Here is a 26,450-nt window from a genome sequence, read left to right on the forward strand (position 1 = left end):
TATATACATAAGCACACTGATTACATATACACACACTAACATTCTCCATTTAATTACTAGCCCCACTCTAAAGACAGTAAGTAAACAGAAAGGGGAAAGATGCCCTGTCCTAACTATCTGTAGACTTAGGATCCACTAAAGGGTGTCTAGATGGATGAGTGAATAGGTGGAAATAGATAGATAAATGTAAAAATGTATTGGGAGAATGAAGCACAAAAGAACTGTGAGGAAATCAATATATGATTCAGTGCTAAGATGTGTTAATCAGATTTAGGTTGACAGTTTTAGAGGTTTCAGCCTATGGCTGGGAGCATGCAGTAGTGGAAAGCAGTTTACTTCATGGTGAACAGGAAGCAAAGAGAGGAGGGAGGGAAGTAGGGAGGAGGAAGGAAAGAGACAAGGAGCTAGACAAGGTATATCTTTCCAGAGGGTGCCCCAGTGAGTTATACCTCCAACTAGGCTCCACCTTCTACAGTTTCTACCACCTCCCAAAATAGCATTACCAGCTGAAGACCAAGATTTTACATATGAGTACTCTGGCAAACACTTCATATCCTAGCCTTAACAGATGATAAAAAAAAAAAAAAAAAACCACATAAGATCTATCATGGAGTAAATTTGAGCTAGACAAACAAATGGATAATCACATCATCAAAAGCAAAAAGACCACCTGGCAGCAGTGGCTCACATCTGTAATCCTAGCTACTCAGGAAGGTAAGATCTAAGGATTATGGTTTGAAGCCGTCCAAGGCAGGAAAGTCTTTGAGATTCTTATTTCCAATTAAGCACTAAAAAAAGTAGGAAGTGGAGCTGTGGCTCAAGTGGTAGAGTGCTAGCTTCAAGCAAAAGAACTCATGTATAGCAACCAGGCCCTGAGTTCAAGCTCTAGGACTGGCACTAAAACAAAGGAAAAAGAGATATTCATAGGAAAAGATCATATGTTTTATATTTTGAAGTTTAAAATTTTTTTCTTACTGTAACTAAATCTGAAGATTAATTTATCTTACCTTCCACAGAAGGTGCCTGGTCTTGAGCTGAATACAGCATATCCTTGAAAGCCTATCAAAAAGAAAGAAAAGCAATATAGGAAATCATTAAATAAACTTTATATTGAAAGTGTTCAAGTTAGACAGTACTTTTTCAATATCCAACTACTAAATTTAGTTAACCAAATATAGAATTTAGTGAAATACTTCAATTAACTTTTAAAACCTATCCATTACTGTCTAATCCTTAGGACTAGAGCTAATTTATACACTTTTAAAATTACACAGCAAATGGCACAAGAATAGGCCTAAGGGCCAATGGAATAGAAGACCCAGAAATGAACCCATAGACCTATAACCCCATGAAATTTCATAAGGGAGGCTAAAACACAGGGTGGAAGAAAGATAGCCCTTCAACAAATGCTGCTGGCAGAATTGACAGAAAACTGAAGTTAGATCCTTATGTATCACCCTGCACCAGAATCGATTCCAAATGGATCAAAGACCTCAATGTAAGGCCAGAAGCCATGAAAATATTACAGGAATGGATAGAAGAAAATTAGGACTCCTAGGCACAGGTTGAAACTTCCTAAAAAGAGATCCAGAATCACAATAAATCAAAGAAAGACTGGATAAATGGGATTGCACCAAACTGAAGAGTTTCTGCATAGCAAAGGACATAGCTAGAAAGATAAATAGCCCACAGAATAAGAGATCTTCACTAGCTATGTATCAGACAAGGGCCTCATATTTAAAACATACTTAAGAAATCAAAAAATTAAACCCCCCAAAAACAAATACTCAAAGAAACAACAACCCAATTAATAAATATCTTAAAAGATTTAGAGAGTTCTCAGAAGTAGAAATAAGAATGGCCAATAGACACATGAAGAGATGTTCATCATCCCTGGACAAAACAACATTGAGATTCCACCTCGCCCCAGTTAGAATGGCCACTATCAAAAACTCTTAACAATAAGAGATGCTGAGGTATGTGGCCAAAAGGGAACGCTACTACACAGTTGGTAGGAATGTAAACTTCTTCAACCACTCTGGAGAGAAATATGAAAGTTCCTCAAAAGACTAAATATAGAGCTTCCTTATGACCCAGCAATTCCACTCATGGGCATTTATCCAATTGACCACAAACTAGGCTACACTAAAGCTACCAGTACATTGCAGCATTATTTACCACAGCCAAGATATGGAATCAACCCAGATACCCCTCATTGGACAAATGGATCAAGAAATATATATATAATGGAATTCTGTGCTTCCATTAGAGAGAATGATATTGCCTCATTTGTAAGGAAATGGACTTTTAAAAATTGTATTAAGTGAAGCCAGACACAAAGAAACATAGGTCACATGGCTTCCCTCATTTGTAATAATTGAAATTGTGTCTATAAATCTACAAGTAAACACAATGGATGATAAAAAAAATTATACTTGGACATGATAAATTAAATAGGACTCTAAATATTCACACAGTGAGACCAAACGAGAATATTCTTAGGAGAGGATCACAAAGGATCAATAGCTATTTGCAAATGATCACATAAAATGATGTTTATAGAAATGAACCCCAAGAAATGGAAAAGTGTTTAAGAGATTTTTTATTTTACTTTTCGTGATTTTGTTTTTCCCCTTTTGTCACTGTTGATTTTGCCTTGTATGTAAGTTCGTGTGACCCACAGAAATAGTGGGTCAAAGGGTGAATTAATTCAGCAGTGATATTCACTAGACACTATGTTGAAAATGAACTATACAACTTGGGGGACTCGAGAGGGAAAAAATGGTGAGAAAACAAGGGAAAAGGTGACACTGTTCAAAAGAAATGTACTCATTACCTCACCTATGTAACTGTAACCCCTCTGTACATCACCTTGACAATAAAAATAAAACTAAACAGCACTAAAAGAATTCTTAAAAATCACGTGAAGAGCATACGCTCTCTGAACTAAGCAAAAACAGTGGGGGGAAAAAAGAGGAACAGAAATCCTAGAGAAATACACTGGAACACTGCACACTTTTTTTAAAGTAAGAAACAGAATACAAGCATAAGTTTGTTTACCGGGCACATAGCCATTGATACCAATATCAACCCCCAGTCCCCAGAAGTCCCCAAAGAGGCAAAATATCACCTCCCTCTCAAAACCACCAGCCAATAGTTGTTCAAGTATTATAAATATCAAAAAGGAAGAAGTAAACCTCCAGGGTAACCTACTCATCTTCCAAAAGAGTATTCACATCTAGTAATTATATTTTCCCCTAGTGAATTCACTATTTACTTGGGGTTAACAAAACTTAACAATAAGTAAAAAGGTGCTGATGTCTCATGCCTGTAATACTAGCAACTCAAGAGGCTGAGACCTGAGAATCTCAGTTCAAAGCCAGCCCAGGAAGGCAGGTCCATGAGATTCTTATCTCCAATTAACCACCAGAAAAACTAGAACTGTGGCTCAAAATGGTCAGAAAAGCTCAGGGACAGTGCCCAGGCCCTAAGTTCAAACTCTATGACCAAAAAAAAAAAAAATCCAGTGAAATAAGAAAAGTTAAAATTCTTAAAAGTGGTTCATTTTAACTCATGGGTTTTTGGGGTTTTTTTGGGTTTTTTTTTGGGGGGGGGGGGTCCGGTCATGGGCCTGAACTCTGGGCCTGGGCGCTGTCCCTAAGCTCTTCAGCTCAAAGCTAGCGCTCTACCACTTGAGCCACAGCACCATTTCTGGCTTTTTTTTTCTGCTTATGTGGTGCTCTACCACTGAGCCACCTTCCCAGCCCTTAACTCATGTTTTATACAAGTATTCATAAGACAATAATACAAATACAAAATTGTTTCTGTCACATATGCTTAAATCCAAGAATATGCAAAAATATTCAAAATTCACTTATAAAATTTGAGGCAATATAGTAATATAACTGAAGTACAATAATAAAACCAAATATTTAGGAGTGGAGGAGTTGTTCAAGTGGTAGAGCATCTGCTAGCAAGGGCAAAGGCTAAGTTTGAACCCCAGTACAGTCAGAAATAAATAGATAAATAATTATCTATATTTGGTCTTTGTGTCTACTTCAAGGCACTGAGCTTATAAAATGTTTAGAATTTAACTGACTTTTTTTGTGTGTGAAAATACCGTAGAAAGGAGTTACAATTACATGGGTAAGGTAATGAGTGCATTTCTTATCAAGCATTATTGCCTCCTCCTTTGTTTCCCCTTCTGATCCCTTCCCATCCCCCCTCCCCTCCTGCCAAAGTTGTAAAGTTCATTTTTGACATAACATCTTGTACATCTCATTGTTGCAATGGGTCCACTTGTATCCCTATTTAAACAATTTGTTTTTTCCCTTCCCCTCCACAAATTATACCAGCATCAAACACAATGAAAACAGAGGTTATACCATAGGGGAGGGACATACAAAGCAACAAAGAACTATCTTATAAATATGTTTAATTGACTTTTATATGCTTGTAAGATGGGTCAATGATGGGTAGGTGTGGTCCCAATAGTTTCAGGAGGTGGGCTATTCACAGAAAAACCAAGCGATAAGGTTACTATCTCCAGATTTATGGGGATGATAGAGAGAAGTCAAGTTCAATCACCAATTAAAATTCTTTAATCAATCATGCCCGTGTACTTACAACTCAATTAAATCCTCCAACACCAAGGCTCATGGAGCTTCTCAGTTTGTGAATATATCAATGTTTTAGAAAGGGCATGGAAAACATGTGTCATCTCAATCCTCATAGTTTGCATTATGCATCTCATCTTGTAAGGCTATTTCTAAGCTGTATGCTTTCTAATGAATTTGTAATATTAAGCATAGTTATTTCCCAAGTTCTGTGGCCCTTTTAGCAAATTATTAAATCTGAGGGACAGTCTTGCAGTTAACCAGGCAGAAGTCTTGGTAGCCTGGCAACCCTATTTGTATGTGGCATCTCAAGTGGGAGATTCATGTGGAACCCTTAACCTAAGTATGCAGTCTGTGCTAACCACAGGTAGTGTCATAACTGAATTAACTTCAGACACCCAATTGCTGTTGGATAATTGGCTGGTTGGTGTTGGGGGGGAAAAAAAAGTAACACTAGGCATCTGTTGTTAGAAATGTTATCATAAGTTAGGCACTAGTGGCTCAAGCCTATAATGATAAGTTACTAAGGAAGCTGAAAACAGGATCTCATTTCAAAATCAGCTTTGGCAGGAAAGTCTTTGAGATTCTCATTTCCATCACCAAAATGTGGTGGGAGAGAAAGAGAGAAGTGACACTGTCCAAAAAGAAATGAACTCTTTACCTGACATGTAACTGTACCCCCTCTGTACATCACGTTTATAATAATAATTTTTTTAAAGCTGCAAATGGATCTGAGTTTCAAGTGGTGGAGTGCCAATCTTAAGCAAAAAAACTTCCAGGAGCTTCTAGCTAATGCCTGTAATCCTAGTTACTCTGGAGGCTGAGATCTGAGGATGGCAGTTCAAAGCCAGCTCCAGGCTAGCCTGGAACAAAGAAGCCAGGAACACAGCTCAAGCCCTGAGTTCAAGCTCTAGCGCTCTCACCCTCGTGCCCTCTCTCTGTGCCCTCTCTGCGCTCTCTCGCCCTCTCTCTCTCTCTCTCTCTCCCCCTCTCTCTCCCTCCCTCTGGGTCAGCACCAAGGCCTTGAATTCAATCTCCAGTACCAGCAAAGAAAGGAGGGGAGAGGGGGAAGGGGAAGACGGAAGAGGGGTCAGGGAAGAGGAGGAAAGGAAAAGGGACAGGGAAAGGGGAAAGGAAAGTGAAGGGCAAAGGAAGGCAAAGAGAAAGGAAAGAGAAGTAAAGAAGAAATGAAAAAGGAAAAGAAAGGGAAGGAAAGGAAAGAAGAAAATCAAAGGAAAAGAAAGGGAAGGAATGAGGAAAGGAAAAAGGAAAATAAAGGAGGAAAAGGAAAGGTGAAAGGAAAGGGAAGGGGGAAGGGAAGGGGAAGGGAGAAGGGAAAGAGGGAAGTAAGAAGGAAAGGTGGAAGGGAAGAAGGAAAGATAAATGTGACAAAAGTCAGGAGCCTCTTTTGAGAAAAATACATAATTAATATGATCTTTGTAACTTTAGTTGTCTCAAGGATCACTAACTTCCAGATTAAAATAAGAAGTATTGGGGCTGGGAAGGTGGCTCAGTGGTAGAGTGCTTGCTTTGCATGCATGAGGCCCTGGGTTCAATTCCCCAGCACCACATAAGCAAAAAGAAAAAAAGCCAGAAGTGGTGCTGTGGCTCAAGTGGTAGAGTGTAGCCTTGAGCTGAAGAGCTGAGGAACAGTGCCCAGGCCCAGAGTTCAGGCCCCACGACCGGACCCCCCCCCCAAAAAAAAAAAAATTCAAAAATAAGTATTCCGGAAGATCTCATTATTTTACTTCTCAGATTTGAATTTTATACCAAAGTTCTATATAGGTATAGCATTCCAGTGTGGATATTTCAAAAGTGTAAATAAACAGAAGACTGCGGAAAACAGAACAAGTTTCTAAAAGGAAAAAAAAATAATGTAAAAAAATAAATCTATGTACAAAACAGTTTGGGAAATAAATCTTGGAACAAGTAATAATAGAGACTCAAATGTATGAGTGAAATGTTACTACATCTGGGTATAATAGAAATGTCTACTATATGCGATCAAGAATTTTTAAAAACCCAATTACTAACAGAGAGACTTGTGCACACTAGAAGTTCAATAAACAGTTCTTTAAGAGTTTCTTTTCTGGGCTGGGAAGTTGGCTCAGTGGTAGAGCGCTTGCCTTGCATGCCTGAGGCCCTGGGTTTGATTCCTCAGCACCACATAAACAAAAAGCAAAAAAAGCTGGAAGTGGCGCTGTGGCTCAAGTGCTAGAGCACTAGCCTTGAGCTGAAGAGCTGAGGGACAGCGCTCAGATCCAGAGTTCAGGCCCCACGACCGGACCCCAAAAAAAAGAGTTTCTTTTCTGAAGAAGATGAATGATAATTAATGGCACATGTAACATGTGACATGTGACATGTCACATGTGACATGTAACAAAATGAGTTAAACAAAATGTGACATGCAACAAAAATGAGTTAAATTTATAAAAGCAAAACCTACCATTAAGCTTTAAAATATAAATTAAGGCAGGTGTGGTGGCTCATGCTTGCAAACTCATCCACTCAGGAGGCAGAGATCAGGAGGATGATGATTAGAATCCAGCCAGAAAAAAAATAAATAGCAAAATTCCATCTAAATAAATAAGTCAAGCATAGTGGAACACTACTCCTCCAAGCTTTACAGGCAAAAGCAATGAGACCCTATCAGAAAAAGGATCATGGTAAAAATCAAAATTAAAAATAAATAAATAGGATCATGTTCAGAGGTGGGTCCTGGTCAAAAACATGAGACTATCAACAAAAGTAACCAAAAGTAAAATAGAGTTAGGAGTTGGCTCAAGTTATAGAGCTTCTGAGAACATGAGAGCTGAGATCAAATTCTCAGTATTGCACCCCTCCCAATAAACACATACACCACACATATACCACTAAATTTTCATAAAAAGAAAATGTTTTTATAAATAGAATCATAATTTCATTTTAATAAAGACAAATCTTTATATAGTTATACACTGCAAATTTTGTTTTTTTACTATTTTGACCTATCTGGCATTCCCACCACCCCTACCCCCAACCTGATTAAAAAACCATTTTAAGGCTGACCAGTGATAAACCCAGCTTCAAGGAGGCAGAAGTAGGGAAAGTCACAGCCTAGTACCAGCCTGAGCAAAAGAATGAGATCCTATCAGAAAAAATTAAGGTAAAAAGGACAAAGGATGTGTTTCAAGTGGTAAAGTGTTTGTTAGCAAGCACTAGTCCCTGAGTCCAAAACCTAGTACTAAAAAAAAGGAAGGAAGGAAGGAAGGAAGGAAGGAAGGAAGGAAGGAAGGAAGGAAGGAAGGAAGGAAGGAAGGAAGGAAGGAAGGAAGGAAGGAAGGAAGGAAGGAAGGAAGGAAGGAAGGAAGGAAGGAAGGGGAAAAGAGAAGACAGTCTTTTTTTTTTTTTTTGGTAGTAACACTCAATACTCTCTAAACTGAGCAACATCCTAGGCCTTGCAACAGAATTGCCCCTGACCAGAAATAAATTAGGTTAGAACCTGTGCACTGCTTGTATAATGAACTAATCCAAAGCACTTAGTTGGGTTAGAACAGTACATCTAAATGATAAAACAACAAATTCACTCCCCCATTGTATAACCCCTGCTTTCACTGTATTTGATGTTGGTATAATTTGTGGAGGGGAAGGGAAAAAACAAATCGTTTAACTAGGGATACAGGTGGACCCATTGCAACAATGAGATGTACAAGTCATTATGTTGAAAAATGAACTTTACAACTTTAGAGGAGGGGGGAGGATGGGAAGGGGAAACAAAGGAGGAGGCAACAATGCTTGATAAGAAATGTACTCATTATCTTGCCCATGTAATTGTAATCCTTCTATACAATATTTTCACAATTAAAAAAAACTGATCAAGAGATTAAAAAAAAAATTCAGACTTTCTTCAATCTGCTATTTTACTTTAAGAAAATCTAACACTTTATATGAACTCTGAATTTATGTCATCAATCAATATGTATTTATATTAAATACAAAAGTGTTTTCTACTTACAAAGGATTGAAAACAATCTTTTACACATCAGTATTTCTACTGTAATGTATCATTTTTATATAACTGAAATATATATATAAACATAAACTAGGACAAAACTCCCAGTGCTTATAACAATTCATATACAGTAAAATCTTACAAATTAAATCTAAATAAAGCCACAAAGCCAATACTATGAAACCTACAATATTAACATGAAAGAAAAAAGATGGCGGTTTGCTGAAAACATAATCTCAACTTGAACATGTTCTTTTGAGCCTGGAATGCCTATCTTACTTTGTCAGGTGAATACAACTCTCTAAGTATTTATCTCTACATTAAGACAGTACAGAGGAAGTAGTCAGCTTTGAAATTATAAATGTATATTAAAAGCAACACTTTTGAGTCCCATAATACTGGGAGAATTTATATCTTTGTACTTCAATGTCCTCATTTTTAAAATAGGGGTAGTAGTGATCAAACTTATTTTAGAGGTTTATCTTGAGAATTAAAAACACTTAAAACACAACTTGTGTTAATTTTGATTCACTATCATGCATGAATAATATCTGCAGCACAACCTAGAACATAAAAGATGTTCAAAAACAAGTTAGCTAACGGAATGTGAACTATCACAAAATGTATATCATATAATGAGCTACCATATCATTTGGCCCTCTACTGAATAGGAATATATATCACAATGCATTAAATATACCTCAATCTGTTTGGATGGCTTGGGGGAGGGGAGAGTTGTTGTTGGGGGCTTGTAGTTTTTGCAGTACTGAGGGTGGAACTCAGGTCATCACACTTGTCAGGTAAGTATTCTTACACTGAATTGCCCCATCCTTAGTTCTTAATAATTTATTATAGAGTGTCATAGTTCTATTTAGAGCCAGTATAGACAAAGAAGTATTAGCATAAAATTTGAAATCTGGCAGTGCTAGTTTATAAAATGGCAATCTAGATGATCTACAATATGAATACCTACATAAGAATTTTTGATAATTACCCATTAAAGCATACAATGTCTTTAATTCTCGTAGGAAACATAGACTCCTAAGAATGTATATGCAGATCCCAGTTTGAGTACGCTTTAAATAACAAAGTCACTTTAACTATACTATTCAATCTAAAAAATGGTTTAAATTTTATAAAATATATCTATTCACATATAGAGTATAGTTCAAAGTTAACACGGCTACTCTTAGCATAGTAGCCGCAATTCATTCCTTATCTCTAAACAGTTGGACAGGGGTATGCATGTTGATGGAACAGGTTGCATGCAGCTTATAGGAGCAAACATCATAGCCAAAAAAGTTTGTTCTCCAAATGAGACCGTATTTGAAAATTAACAGAAGCCAGAAGGGCTGGGGACATAGCACAAGGGATAAAGTTCCTTTGTGCTACCTAGCAAGCACAAAGGCCTGAGTTCAAACACTAGTACTCTCTACCCCCCACCCCAAAAGAAAATTCCGATTAAGTTGTAAATGCAATATACACTCAAAATATATGCTGCAAAGTTTCAAAATTGTTATAGTCCGATATAGGTAAGATCAACATTATCTTAAAAAGGAAAACAAACAAAACAAAACAAAATAGAGGAGGACAGTATTTAAAAGAATAAAGAAAGGAAAATCTCAAAATAATCACAGTACTTCCAGCGTAATTCAGGAAAACAGATATTCCACCAGGAATCTGACCCATCCAAATACCACCACAGGACCTTGGCCTAATAGTATAAAATAAGTGAATCATTAACTCTTCATTTCTAATTACATGCTCAGTCAGGCACCTTCTTGTTATAATTTATCTTAGCTCAGAGAGAAGAAAAGGAAACAACTTGGTGACAAGGCAAACCTATTTTAGGTACAATCTTCAATTTAGTAATTTGCTGCCCTGTGAACTGAAAAACATTCAGTCATTCATTCTAAATTTTATCAAAGCCCCATCAATCCAGAGTCACTTTAAAAAAACAAATTCTGATCGCAACACGGTCACAATAAATTCATGAAGGTAAACACTATTTTTTGTAATGTTTCTGTGGCAACCAGTGAAATGGTATTCTCAAGCAATGTGCTGACTTCAAAAGACAACTTTTGTACAAATTCTACTGCACTTACTTGTCCCTGTAGCAAATATCCTGACAGTTCTGGCTTCTATCAAATTTCTCAAAAATCCATGCTTCATCATCAATCCTCTTCCTACCTCAGTGGAAATAATCTTAACTCTACTACAAACTACTTGTGTGACTTTGGACAATTAGTTATATGGAGAATATTTTAGCTTAAAAATGTGATTAAAAACCTACATTAACATGCCTATATTATAAAGATTACATGAGCTACTTCCTTCAACAAATGTGTGTGCTAAATATACTAAATGTGACAATGTGCTAGATGGCATATTCCAGTATCTACTACCTGTCTGACACAAAATTAGTATTCAATTTAATAATATCTAATATAAAATGTCACTAATAATATTCTTCTATATGCATCAAGCCTAATGAAAAACTGAAACAATATAACTTTAAGACAGCTTGCTTTATTTCAAGTGTGAAAATGTGAAAAAAATTACATATAAAATTGTTAAGATATTCATTTAAGCCTTCATTAATTATCTTGGGCTATATATTTGGCTTTTTTGTCTTTGGTCTTGGTCTTACAACCTCCAAAACCTAAATTATTTTATTTTATTTTGTTGTAAAGGTGATGTACAGAGGGGTTACAGTTACATAAGTAAGGTAATGAGTACATTTCTTGTTGAACATTGTTACCCACTCCTTCGTCCAAACCTAAATTATATATCTTACTTTGCACGGATCCCACTCTCCCATCTCTTCCTTAAAATCTTTTATGAGATCATAGTGGTAGATGCACCCTCCCAGAACTAAGAGATGCTGAAGTAGAAGGATCACAAGTTGGAGGGCAGTCTATACTGCAAGTTGAGGCAAGCAAAGCCTATATAGTGAGAACCCTGTCTCCAATTAAATGAGTGATTAATTTTAAAAATAAAATCTTTATGGTTCACACTCAGGAAAATGTTTAAGCTCATTAACATGATACTCTTGGCCCTTTACCCTTTGAGCTCTCCCAGACTGCTTACAACCTCACAGCTGGTAAACTGTCCAACAATATATTAAAACCATATTCTATTCATTACATCTGGACAGTATCACCTAGGCCTTTGTTCACTATTACTCTTTCTGCTGGTTTAGGCCCTCAGTGTCCTTACCCTCACAACAATGTGATAAAATCATACTCAATCTCTACTGTTCTATTCAAATCCCACCACCAAAGATTCTTCTAATATAAATGTCTTTGCTATAAAGGGCAAAATCAATTGCCCATTTCTCTGTAACATAATTATAGTATACTATGATTAGAAGGCCACCCAAGTTAATAGCATCTCTAAGAGAAGGACTAAGTCTCACTGGTTATATGTCCAACACCTACATCACCAGCACCCTACATGAACCCAACTGTGTAACATCATGTTAAGACACACTCGAAATAAGACACACTTGCATTTGCTTTCTGGTTCTACCACTTGCTAGCTAGGTGACCTTGGGAAAGCTACTCAGTATAAAATTCAGTACCTTTTGATAACAGAAATAACAAAACTTTACTTTTAGGATAAGAAATAAATGTAAAATGCCCAACCGACCAGAGTACACAATAATCATTAGCTTTTGCTATTATCATCACTGTTTTGTTTTGTTTTAAAAGGAGGTCTTCTTGAATTCCTAATAAATAAGTTTAATTACATTCTGATTTTCTCTATATACACTTGCCTTGCATGTCTTGGCAACTTAGGTAACAGAAGATGGGGATGTACTTCATGTAACATATGTAACCTATGCTACAACTCAAACACAGGTATGTTAGGAGGAATGAACAATTCATTCCTCTACCTTGACTTTTCCTTTCATTGCTACCTGACCCCTTCAAGCCTTATTACAATTCTATATATACCCTGTTTCCTCACTGGAGATGGGTTTTTTACTAATGAACACACCTAAATGGAGCAATGGATAATTTTATGTAGGTGACTAAACAATAACATCATAATAGCTAGTCTCAATTTACTGGATCTTTTAGCTGGCACACAGAACCACTTTAGGTTGTTAATGTGATCTAATGGATTGGATTCAGATAAATTATTGGTTCAGAGTACCCCTGAATGATCGTTAACTAGAACATTTAAATCCCTACTAATTCTTACAAAGAATATTCATTTCTAAAATTTAGTAAAATTTAAAAGCAAAGAAATGTTTGTAAAGCAGTGATAACTCTCAGTAAAGTATAACAGTAAGCAGAATACAATGACTTGAATCCCAAATTCTGCTATAAGCTAGTTGTAAGAAGTCTTATCAAATATCTTTGCCTCTCCTCTCTTAATTCATTTGTCAAACAAAGAGAGTTAAGAAGGTCTTTTATGTGTGTTGTGTATATGTACTTTTGCTCCCCCTCCTAGGGTTCGAATTCAGGGCCTTGGCTCTGTCCCTGAACTTGTTGGCTCAAAGACAGCAGTCTTCCACTTGAGCCACAGCTCCACTTCCAGTTTTTCTGGTAGTTAATTAGAGCTAAGAGTCTCGTGGACTTTCTTACCTGGGCTGGCTTTGAATGATGATTCTAAGATCTCAGCTCCCTGAGTAGCTAGGATTACAGGTGTAAACCACCAGCACCCAACTAAGAACGTCTTTCTAAGTTCTAAAACAAATCCTAGGATTAAATATTAAAATTTCACCAAAAAATTTAAAGAATTAAAATTAGATACCTATTAAAAACTAAACCACCTGGACACACTTAAGAATGCACAGGTGAATTTCACAATTAAAAAACAAAAAAGGACTGTGAGTGTGGCTCAAATAATAGAAGCACAAGGCCCTGAGTTCAATCTCCAATACTATAAGAAAAAAAATTAAATTCAATTAAATAGAAGACATTGACTCTATAACTGAAATGAGTGTTACAAATGACAAGGATAACTAATTTACTTCACAGCTACATAATTGTTGTCACTTGGTTTTCTTACTACTTATTATTAAAGCAAAATTAAAAGAAAAAACCACAGATAAAGAGATTGGCAAAAAACAGTAAGATTACTTTCTAAGAAAACCTACACTGGATGCCCTAAAAAGATGAAGAGATAAACTTTGAGGTTCTGTTTTTCTAACATTATCTAAAGCTTTTAAGCTCTGTGGAAGAAACCTTATTAACAAATGTAGTTTTTACTATGTGCCAAGCACCAACCTAAAGATTTTCATATGTTCACTCATGAATCTTCATAAAATTCTATAAATGTTGTACTATTTCTATTCTCCTCTAACAAATGAGAAAACTGAAGCACAGAAAAGTTAAGAAAGTCTTGCCTAAAACTACTCAGCTAGTCTAAGTTGGTGACCCTGGAATATGAATCTAAGCAATCTGGCTTTTTACAGGTGTTTGAAGTCTGTATGCATTACTAACATACTAGTATCTGATACAAATTAATGGGCAAAAAATAAATGAGGATGATTGTGCTAATTCAGCCCTTAACCAAGCCAAGTTAAGTCACTTATCCTCTCTGATTTTATTTCCTACTTAAATAAAACAGGAAATTGGGCTAAATAATTTGTAAAGTTCCTTAAAGATCTAATACCAAAATTCTATGACATACAATCTAGGAACCAGGGCTGGGAAGGTGGCTCAGTGGTAGAGCGCTTGCCTTGCATGCGTGAGGCCCCGGGTTCGATTCCTCAGCACCACATAAGCAAAAAGAAAAAAGCTGGAAGTGGTGCTGTGGCTCAAGTGGTAGAGCGCTAGCCTTGAGCTGAAGAGCTGAAGGACAGCAACTAGGCCCAGAGTTCAGGCCCCATGACTGGACCCAAAAATAAATAAATAAATAAACAATCTAGTAACCAAATGCCACAACTGTAGCAGAACAAAAACTACATCTATTTTTTACCTCTTTTCACCCTTTCACTGTTAACTAATTTTTTTTCTTATGATCATCTTCCTAAGATTCTCTATCAGCTACTTGTTCAGTAATAGTTATGATAATCTTGAGGGAAATATAAATTAACAGAGGTAAATTCTATCTTACCGACTACACACTATGACCTTCCAAATTTTGCAGACTGAGACCTGAGGCTAAAAATACACCAGCCATTACTTCATCATGCTACCTAACAGGTGCTATAGAACAAATCAGTGGCGCTCAAGAATAGGTCAAAACAGGCCTAAATACATATAAGTATAAATAGATGAGTTTATTCTTCATAAAGCAGCATCTGCAGGAATTGAGAGCACAGGCTCTTACCATCTCATCTCCGTTATCCAAAATTAGCAATGTATCAGTTATTTCAATATCCTCATCTATAAGCAGTGTTATAAGGAGAACTGGTTTTGAAGTGTTTAACACAGTACCTGACACAGTAAGCCTTCAAAAAAAAAAAATAACAGCTACTGCTATTGCCACTACCATACCACTGTTGTTATTTACCATACGAGAGTAAGAGTTCTAAAGTCTGACAGCTGACTTCAAATTTTAGTCCTATTTTCTAAGTGTACAATCTTGAGCAAACTGCTAATTCCTCTAAGTTTGGGTTGCCTCAAGTAATAAGGAGACAGTATCTATCTTGCAAACATGGAGACAGTATCTATCTTGTGAAGACTAAATGACATAGCAATGTATAGCAGCCAACATCAGGTACCTGCTCAATGAATGTTAATTCTTTTCTCAAAACAAACTGACCACATTCCTACTAATTAAGCTAAAAGAAGAGAGTAGAACTAGGAATCAGATAAGATCCCGAGGAGACAACTTTCTTTTCTTTATTACCTTTTATTGTGGGCCAAACACCAGAAATCCTCATCCTGTAGATTCCTTATCCTCTTAGCTGATGCCTAAGACTAAAGAGCTTTTTTTTTCCCCAGGACATTTCCAAACTTTCTGAAAGAAGTCCTGTGCTCTAAGGCAGAAACTGTACAGAGTGGTCCAGGAATCTTAGGGATCCTCAAAACCCTTTTGACAAACCCAAGAGGTCAAAATTATTTTCTTATCACAAGTTTGCTTTTTTCTGGAGTACAGAAGGCAGTTTTCTTGATGCTACAAATAATGAAATGCAAAGCCAAGCAAGCTCTGGTGGCTCACACCTGTAATCCTAGCTACTCAGGAGGCTAAGATCTGAGAATCCTGGTTCAAAGCCAGCCTGGGCAGGAAAGTCCATGAGACTCTTATCCAATCAACCACCAGAAAACTGGAAGTGGTGCTATGGCTCAAAATGGCAAAGTGCTATGCTAGCCTTGAGCAAAAGAGCTCAGGGACAGCTATAAGGCCCCAAGTTCAAACCCCATGACTGACAAAGAACATAAATAAATAAATGAAATGTCATGTCTCTAATAGCTAGTACATGATGTACTTGTATTTTAAACATTTCTCAGTTTTAATGTCAATAGATATTGAAATCCTAATATTTTTAAAATTTCAAGTGGCCCTAACTGAAAAAGTTTGAGGACTACTGCTCTAAAAATAAATATTAAAAAAACCCACAAAGCACATGAGTTATCACAATTTCACACATTTAGTCTAGGTTAAGCAATTTACACAATAACCAAACAACTTTCCATTTTCCTCTGTGACTATCCTCCAATCCTTCAATTTTCAAAAAAAAAAAAAGTCACTATTCATAATCATCATCATCATTATTTGTGCTGGTACTGAGTCTTGAACTCTAGACCTTGCCTTCTTGTTCTGCTTTTTTGCTCACAGCTGGTACTCTACCACTTGAAGCCATGTTTCCAGTTCTCGCTTTTTACTGATTTATTGGAGAGAAGAATTATCAAGGAATTATCTGCCTGGGCTGGCTTTGAACTTCAAGCCTCAGATCTCAGCCTTAGGAATAGCTAGGATTGTAAATGTGAGACACTGGTATCTGGCATAGCTCCTTATTTCTAACCTAAGGTCTTCATAATACTGTAGATTAAGAATCAACATACTAACCTCATTACAGAGAATATAAAAATAGTTATGCTCACAGAAGATTAATTATAATTTCTGTAATTTTAAACTGATCAGTCCCTATGGATACCACATTTGGTTAGTAATACGGAAAAATAGAAGGCTGAATTTCAATCTGACTAAACAAATCAGACTTAGATATCTAAGTATCATTTACAGAAGTGATGCAAATTTAGAACTAGTTTCCAAGTTTCCTATTCAGCAATCTTTCCTTTCTCTACCACATTCAACTTCTACAAACACTAATGTTGACAGAAAAAAAAAAAAAAAAACGTGTGCACGCACATACATTTTCCCCCTCTATTTTAAAGGTAATAAAAGAGCTACAATTCGAACCTTTCTGCCTGTAGCAAATAAGAACCTTACAAATATTGAATGAAAGTTGTTTAAGGTCTTTATTTATGAGCTAGGTCTTCTTAGCTTCTTTTAGCATTTTCTAGCTAAGACAAGACCTGAAAAAGCAAATATACTGGGTAAGAATCCTGGTGATTTTTTTTTTCCTGGAGACTTCTGATATACTCTCAATCCCAAAAGCCATTGCAATAAGGCAACCATACACCAGCTTTGATTAATCTGTATAATTTGGGCTCCAACTTTTTAGTATGATACACCTAACCCCCAAAATTACTATACAACTCTAGTGTGTGTGTATGTGTATATATATATATATATATATATATATATATATATATATATATATGTATATATATATATACATATATATATATATATATATACACTAGATATTTATATTTAAAAGTTATATCAATCTACAATTGGGTACACTATAAAACCAAATTTTTAAAGTAAGTTTTTTTAAAAAGCCAAAGGCCTACAGCTAACACCTGTAATTCTAACTATTCAGAAGATTAAATCTGGAAGATCAAAGTCCAAAGCCAAAAGGTCCTCAAGATTATTTCCAAAATAACCAGCAAAATGCCAGGCTACAAGCATGGCTCAGGTAGTAAAGCTCCAGAGCAAGCAAGCTGAGCAAACCTAAGGCCTTGATTCAAATACCAGTACTAAGGGAGAAAAAAAAAAGCCTTAAAGCAAGCAAAATGGATGACATATTTTTACCTTTCACTTAGGAATGACTTTGATATAAGAAATTATCACAATATTTCAAAGTCTAGCTCAATGTTCAGGATTCAGTTAATTTGCAACTTAATAATGGATATATTCCAAAAAACACACACAAAAAAAGTGTAGTTGGATGAATTTAACTGTGGATGACAGTAGAGGTAAAATCTTATTTCAAAGTTATCTTAATAATTTTGAAAATTATGGAAAATTTATCAAGTCTAGTAAGTGTTGGTTTATCTAATTGGCTGATCAAAAGCTAGTGCTAGAGGTAGATGTCAGCTCTGTCATTTTCTTATTGTTCACCTATGCTTATATTTCTGGTATTATTGTTACAGCATCTTACAGAAACCTAAATCACATCCATGTTGTAAGGGTTAATTTTTTTTTAAATAAATAGTATTTGTACATTAATTTAACTAGGCACTCAACTGCTAAAACCAAACAAGAAAATCACTGGCAGTCCGGTTTCCCTCAGAATATGGTAGGTGGTCTCTTTAGCAAACATACTACATTAATCCAATTATTAAATATTAATAAAATTGTATTTCTTGCTTTTCATATGCATAAATGAAATTAGTGGTTTTCATATTATCTTTTCTTGCTCCAGGGGGGCTTAGGGTATAGTGTTTAGGGGCTTATGATTCAAATCTACCTAAAACTCCTACTTAGGGCAACCCAACCACTTTCAAGTACTTTCCAGAGTAGGACTAATTTTCCATGGTCACTCTAGGTTACATAAGATTCTTAGGTTCTTAATATCTGGGCCCAAAAGCAGACCTGAAAGGATGGATGGGGGGACAATTATAATTTTACCACCGTACTCACTAACATACTTTTCACAAAGATAATGAAGAACAGTTATAGTTTCCTATCTCTGCAAAATTTCTCATTTAAAAATATCTGTAAATACCAGGTATTTCACTGACATAATCACTTAAAGTGTTATATTAAATATAATACACTGTACTTTCATTTGCAGAAGTGCCTTTAAAAAAAAAAAAGTGTGGTTTGTGCCCCATCGGGTGGCCAAACTGGAAATTTCAAACAAGTTTCAGCAAGGCAAGTTAACCCTAGCTAATCAACATAATACCTCTGAGAAATTGAAGCCTGAAACATAGTGTTCTCATGGGAGAGTCCTATAAATGAAAATCATAATAATGTTGTGGCAATGTTTCCTTAAAAATAAGGGTTTATACAGCATTTCTCCTTTCCCAATACTTGCAACAACAACAAAAAATTAATCTATGACCATCACTTTTTATCTATTCAGGTTAAATAAAGATGTTTTATAGCCAGGAGTATAGATACCAAAGAAGTGGCTTAGCTTCTTGTACCTTAGTTTCCTTGCCTAGAAAACTAAGGAGATAATCTTTTAATTCTCTTTCCACTCTAAAATTCTATTACCCAAAAATCTCATGTTAGTATCATACAAAACTGCAATATACATTTTTAAAAATTCCTGGTTTCTGAGAAATCAGAGAAACAAAGGGCTCTGATAAAAGAAGCAGCACACATATACACACACCACATGTGCATGTGCATGTATGTATGCACGCGTGCGCAAGCTCACATGCGTGCGCACACGCGCATGCACACACACACACACACACACACACACACACACACACAAATCAGCAGCCTAAGGCACCGAATACATTTGCTTTCTTTGGCTAGTTTTCTGTGAAATATTAACATGACTGTACCTGAATATTTGGATGAAACTTGTCTAAGTCAATTTTGATTGATCTATTATAGAGCTCTAAAATACACAGTAACTGATTCCAAATTATTGATGTCCTATTTTGTATGCTGAGATTTACTCTCAAATAGATTATTGGAAACAGGGATAGTCTGCTCACTTGTGTTAATTCTTTGTAAAGCCTATTCACAAAACCATCTTTATATGGTCTCTTAATGCTGACCTATTCTTTGCTGCATTTATGCTTTATGAAGAGTAAATCCATGAACTCTACAATTTATTATTAAGTTAAAACTAATAATATTCAGGATATTGGGATACTATTATTTACAAATTTTAACAATCCAAGGGATAAAAATCATTAAAAGTTAAACCAAAAACTTATAAGCCAGCATGACCACTGAAAAGCTTTGGCCCTATATTCATTTTTTATGGAGAAAGAGCTCTGGAAGACAAAAATATTGTCTCCAAGGTATCATGGCTAACATAAACAAGAACACTTATCATGTTACCATGTATAAATAATAATATATAGTTAAATCAGATAAAATTATATAGTGTAAACAAAAGTTTCAGCTTCAACCTAAAGCTCTGTGTAATGCAAGTAATAGTGCATAAGGTAAAATGACAAAAAAAGAAGAAGCTGAACAGTTCATACTGCACAATATTAGAAAATAGCCGAGGCTACAGACCAAGAGTAATATACCAAAATTCCATTACTAATGCTTGAAAAACAAATCCAAGTGTCTACTAAACTGTTTTAGGAGCATCATCTTCATATATGTGAAAGTAAATATCAATGCATTGTCAGAAGATTCTTTTCCCTAGCCAAGGCTAACATTTCTACAAATGTCCTTTTTCCCTGAAGTTTTTAAGCAGCTAACTTCCCAGGACCCCAAATGCTTTTACTCAAACCTCTTAATTATTTTTAAAGGAGTAACCAACTCTTTAGAAATAATACACAGAACAAAGACTTCAACCCTTAGCAAACATCTTTAATGGCTCCATCTTACAAAAAGAAATACTCCTTGTTTTTAATTTTGCCTATAAATAAGTTTGTCCAGAGCAGAAGACACAAAATAGAGACTCTCTGCAGAATCAAATTTCAATTATCTACAATATGAATTTTTTAAAGTAATTTATAATTGGCCCGAGAAAGACAATGCAGTTACACATAAGCTCAGGAATTCTGTCCCTCTGTGAACAACCTACAGTAATCATTTAGGAATAGAATCTAAATGGACTATGTGATTGAGGAGTCCCAGTGGTTACTCTGGCCACAAAACTGACATTACAAATCAAGAGTTAATTGCATTTTCAAACTAAATCTTATGCTTTCCTTTCAGCCCTAGATATTTCAAATTAATTCTATGAAATCGTCAAGTGTTGAAATACTTAAAATGAATCATAGCATGTAACCAGCCACTATTACTTCTGCCCAAATCAAGAATCTCATGCTATATAACAAGAATAAGATGTGCTTCAGCATGCTGTCCTTCTATTCTTCCATTAAGAACTGGCAGTGGTGCTGAAAATTGCTACTAGAAAAAATTTTTTTAAATACCCTTCTTTCAATAAAACACATCATCTGGACTCGAGCCAAGGTTTTAAAATTGACCAAATGTTATTAGAAGCAATAAATCAATGACTCTACAAGCTAGAATGTTAGAACCTTTTCTTACAAAATGGGGCCACAAAACACTAGAAGAAAATTAAGTGACAACAATTAAATCTAGGCCATTCATTTCTGCTAATGATTAAATACTGTATCTTATTAAGTATATTTGTCTGACAATCTCAAGATTCTGTTTTACCTACTCACATCTTTATCCCTCAATTATTAAATCAACTACATGTATAAATGAACTCACTGTTTTTTCCTAAACATCCTATCACTAAACTTAGAAATAAGAGAATTAATATAGTTTAATTCCTAAAAATCTAACTAGTGTGTGTGTGCACTCATATTGATTTTATACTCTTTGTTACTGCACAGAAGGTAGACATGAATTCCTGGAGGTTACAGTCTTTCTCTATCCAGAAGCTGAATTGCTGCTAGCTATTGAGAAGAGCCTATTGCAATGCTTGAAGACCTTCAAGTATCTTACTTTCCAAATACATAAATGGTGCATTATCTTTACTTTACCCTGAATTGATGTGAGGATCCTTATCACTAGAAAATATCCTCCAGGAGCTGTTGCTACAGAAACTGGAATGGAAGGGAGAGCATGATTTCTGTAATACACAGGTAAGGTAGTTCCGTGTTTACAATGTAGTGATTTCTCCCTCGCTAACAAAAACTTAGAAGAAGAGAAAAAAACAACCTGAAATTTCAAGTAATTCTCTTGTCTCCTTCCTCTTCTTTGATTCAAAAAACTGGAGAGCCTAACCCAAAGATTTTGTGTTTACTCTGTATACCTCATGTAATCAGTTAAAAAAAAAAAAAAAAAGTCACCGTCTAATCTAACCAGAATCGTTGATTACAAGACATTTGCAAACTAGAACCTGGGCATCAGTGATAAGACATTTAAGTCAAGTTTCAAATTCTGTTACAGTCTTTGTCAACAGTGGACAAGTGAGGCAAAGCCCAAGGGTTGGATGGAAAGAGAAAAAAAAAAAAAATCACCGGGGAGACTTAGCTCAGAAGAGCAGGCACCCCAGACGAGAGGTGAGCAGAGAGAAACAAGACCTAACCTTGGCGAGGGGGCGCTCGCCCGGGGTGGGGAAGAGGGGTTAGGGTGAGCTGCGAGGATTAACCGGGAGCTGCCGCGACCCTAGGCTGCACCCGACTCCCACGCCTGCGGCCCCGACCTCCACGCCAGAACCCCGGTCCGGTCCGGTCCGGGCCCCGGCCCCGGCGCCGGCGGTGCCCTTCCTCCGCCGCCGCCCGCATATCCGTTACCCCGGCGGCAGCGGGCTGCGGGGGAGGGGAAGGACGGCCCGGCCGGTGGGGGCCGGCCGCGGCCGCGGGGATGCCGCAGTGGCTCCCCGGGGACGGGGGGACAAAGTCCGCCCGGCCGCCGAAGGCAGCGGGAAGGGAAGGCGGCGGAGGTCGGGACCGGTGGGAGGGTAGAGCCCCGGCGAGCGAGTCGCCCCGCGCCCCGGCCGCCGCCGGTATACCTCATACTGGATGTATTGCTTCCTCCACTCGGGAGTGATGTGCGCGGAGAGGTGCTCGGCGAACTTCATCCTGCCGGGTCCCCCTCACTCCCACCCGAGTCCAGCAGCTACAGGCGGCGGCGGCGGCAACAGCGACTCCGACTCCTCCCCACATGGGCCCCGGCGCGGCGCGGCGCTGCGCTTCTCTCCTCCTCCGCCGCCGCCGAGGTCTCCTCAGAGTCGCCCTCCCGCCATCTTCCTCCTCCTCTCCACAGCTCCGCCCCGCGCCCGCCCCTAGACGTCATCACCATGGTAACCGCCTACGCCGCACCGGCGAGGGGGCAGGGTGGAGGGCGGGGCTTGGGTGCAGGTCTTAGTTCTCCGCCCCCTTGGGGCCGGACGTGCTGGAAGCGCCTCCCCTGACCTCTTGCGTCTGACTCCTGGTCGGCCTCCAGCTGCTCTCCACCGCCGGCCTGGGGAAGCTGCGGAGTTGTTATTGTAATTAATACTGTAGCAGTAGTAGTCCACACAAGACGCTTCTATTTGCAGAGAACTGTGCAAAAAGTGTTTCCCATTAATATGTAGTCTTCGTAAAATCTGTGAGAATGGATCCGCGTTCATCCGACTTGAGTAGTTAAGATCGTTAAGAGCCACATATATTTAAAGGAACTGTGTTTCGCACGCTCTAGTTTCTCGATAAATGCTTGTTAAACTTAATTTAAAAAGTCAGTGCCAAAAAGTGCATGCTGTTTCTGAATTTCAAGGTAATAATCGGCTCTTAGGACTACCGGAAAGGCCAGTAACTTCAATCAAAACCAAGACTGACAATACCAACTGAGCTCTGTGAGAGGAAAAAGTAATGTAGTAATACCTTGACTTCCAGTGAAACCAGAAATGGTCCCAGCATCCACCCAGGCTGAACTATTCCTGGAGAACATGAAGAGATCACTCACACCATACCGTGTGGGCGTTGGGGACTGACCTAGAGAACATTATTTGAGACAGAATCCCAGGTACCGCCCTGGGTGGAGGAGCCCTGGATGATATAATAGCTGACATTTACTGAGCACTTGCTGTCCCTGTACCACGCAGTGTTCTAGACTCCTTTATTCACTAAGCAAGTATGGTGCTTGGGACAGTATCAATCTTTGCTGTTGTCTCCTCTTCCTCCCCCACCTCTTCCATGTATTTGCCCCCCCCCACACACACACCCTCATCCTTCTCCCTTAAACTCATTCCAGTAGGGATTCTGCATTTGTTTTCTCCGAAGAGAGACGAGGCAGGATAGAAAATAGGTCTAAGTCTTTCTGTTTTTGTTGTTCAAAGCTTTGAGCTCTTCTGGAAGGGTAATCATAATCAAAGAAAGAAAAAAGGAGGAGGAAGACAGGACTTGTACCTCTCTGCTTACCATAAAATTTCCCTTCTTCTGGAGGTATATAATTGCCAGGAGAAAGACACAGCAAAACAGAGGGGCTACACTTGGTAGCAACCCTAGTAGACCAATGGTACAGTGCTCTCACAGCACAATCCTCCATGCTTTAATTGTGTACAAGATTCTGGAATTATGGCCCAGACCAGAGAAAAAGGAAATCCTCAATATTAGCCCTCAGACCAATAATTCTTAGTGTTTTTCTTGCCAGATCCACATACATTGATTTAATAAAAAATTTCCTTATTCCCAGCAATCTTTCAGGTATTTCACTGACATCATGGTATTTATTGAACACCTTCTCTCTGAAGAACATCATGCCAGTTACTATAAAGGATTATCTGAATATTTTTGCTCTGAGCCAGAGGGGACTCCTGCTCAGACTTCCTTTTGTGAATAGGCAAATAAATCTTCATTTAACAAAACACTATTGAGCTCTATAATATTCCAGTCATGCCACTTGGAAATGAAGGATAGTGCAAAAATACATAAAATTGCTTTTTCTTGGAGGAAATCACAGTTTAGTCAAAATGATGAACAGATAGGCCAATAGCTAGACTACAGTGTGGTACATATTGTAATTAAGGTTTGTATAAGAAAACAATCACCCAGCTGACCAGAAAGTAAAGGATGTTGTCACAGAGAAGGTGACTTTGAAATCTAGTCTTAGCAAAAAAAGAAAGATGTCAGGATTGTTGTAGAAAGACATTATCTGAAGAGAATATTCTTTCTACACAGCAACATGTCTACTGCTCAGTAAAACTCTCTCTTAATCAATGTAGATATTAATCATTTGTATTAGACTATCAGTTTCTAGAAAACAACTTGCTCATTCTCTAATGTTCTAACCTTAGCACAGAACCTGGAATTCACACATTCATTAGATATTGAACAAAGGAAAGAAAAGAGGGAAAGACAGGAGGAAAGGGCAGGCCACAAGAAGAGATGTCAGAAAATGAAACTAAGATGGAAAGGCTTGATCATAACAACATAGAGTCTTTGAAGAAGTGTAAGTGGTAAGTGACTAACTCGGGTGAGAAAACAGTACATATAGTGTAGCTTTCAACTTTTGAACATTCCAGAAATAGACAGACCTGAATTAAACATCAACTCTGGCATTTACAAGCTGTGTGACCTTGGTCAAAGTACATTAGCTCTTAAGGCTCATTTCTTTAACTCTCAAATAGGGAATAAAACATCTCCCTCCCTCACAGATTATTTTAAGAGTGAAGAAGACTCTACCTATAAATTATTTAGCATGATATCTAGTCCCTGGTTTATCACTCAATAACTGACAGCCCCTCAGAATCCTCTGTCAAAGTGTGAAGAATGGGCTGGAGCAGAAACAAACCCAAGAGTAATTTATCAACAAACAATTACTATGTGCTTGTAGTAGTTTAAGAGTTTTGCAAATGTGAATTTATTTAATCCTCACAAGACCAGGTGATATCTTCATTTAGAGCTGAGTAAACTCAGAAACAGAGGGTACGCATCTTGCACAAGAACACCCACCTAATAAGTGGCGGACCTAGATTTGAACTCAGCAATCTACCTGAGTCCTTGCTCTAAGCACTACATTATGTGACAGTTGATACAACAACTCAAGCCAGTCATGGAAACAACAGAAGGAGAGGAGACATGACTGATGACTGAGTAATGGTACCACCATAAAATAAGGGGGGGAAAAAGGGAAAAAAATGAAATAAGGAATCCAAGTAGAGAGCAGATTTGGGCATTGTTGGATATTTTGGGATTTTTTTGGGACATGCAGTATTCAAGTAAAATATGCAAATCCAGAGTTCTAGACAGAGAGATTAAAACTAAAGACTAGAGATCTACACACGCTGAAGTGGTAATTAAGTCTGGTAAATGTGCTGAGGGAGAGAACATATTGTGAAACAGAAAGGAGGCCAAGGAAACATGCAGGTGTGAGCCTAATGAGGAGGATGGGTCAAGGAAGGCTGAGATGTGGTCAGAGGAGTAATGTCAAGGAAACCATAAAAAGATGTACATTTTTTGGCGTGGGGGGATATGGTGAGGGGAAACAAAAGAGGAGGGAACAATGCTTGATAAGAAATGTACTCATTACTTTGTTCAAGTACAGTATTTTCACAATAAAAAAATCTTATTAATAAAAAAGATGTACATTTTTTGGGGGGGGGGTCCGGTCGTGGGGCCTGAACTCTGGGCCTGGGCGCTGTCCCTCAGCTCTTCAGCTCAAGACTAGTGCTCTACCACCTTGAGCCACAGCACCACTTCCGGCTTTTTTTCTTTTTGCTTATGTGGTGCTGGAAAATCAAACCCAGGGCCTCATGCATGCAAGGCAAGCGCTCTACCACTGAGCCATCTTCCCAGCTCCCCCCACCCCCCAAAAAAAGATGTACATTTTATAAAGTAGGCAGCAGTCAATAAGTCAAATGTCATAGGGAAGTTAAGCAGAGTGACTTAAAAACCACTGGGTTTAGTGAATAGGGATTCATTTATAATCTCAGGAAGAATGACTTCCAGAGCATGATGGATTGTACAAGTCTGAGCAGTGATCAA

The 26,450-nt window shown here is 37.6% G+C and overlaps 1 protein-coding gene across 1 annotated transcript in view; it reads right to left on the bottom strand.

Moving 5' to 3' along the window:
• Positions 1-22,737, bottom strand: part of Xpr1 (xenotropic and polytropic retrovirus receptor 1) — a 125,138-nt gene extending 102,401 nt beyond the window's left edge. The window contains exons 1-2 of the mRNA XM_042674554.1: positions 22,499-22,737; positions 1,008-1,059 (exon numbers count right to left, since the gene is read on the bottom strand). Coding sequence (XP_042530488.1) covers positions 1,008-1,059; positions 22,499-22,567 — 121 coding nt within the window. The 5' untranslated portion in view covers positions 22,568-22,737. The remainder of the gene's footprint in view (positions 1-1,007; positions 1,060-22,498) is intronic.
• Positions 22,738-26,450: the final 3,713 nt, after the last annotated feature.

The sequence above is a fragment of the Dipodomys spectabilis genome, unplaced genomic scaffold, assembly GCF_019054845.1.
Source record: "Dipodomys spectabilis isolate Male_0828 unplaced genomic scaffold, ASM1905484v1 ptg000019l, whole genome shotgun sequence".
Lineage (NCBI taxonomy): Eukaryota > Metazoa > Chordata > Mammalia > Rodentia > Heteromyidae > Dipodomys > Dipodomys spectabilis.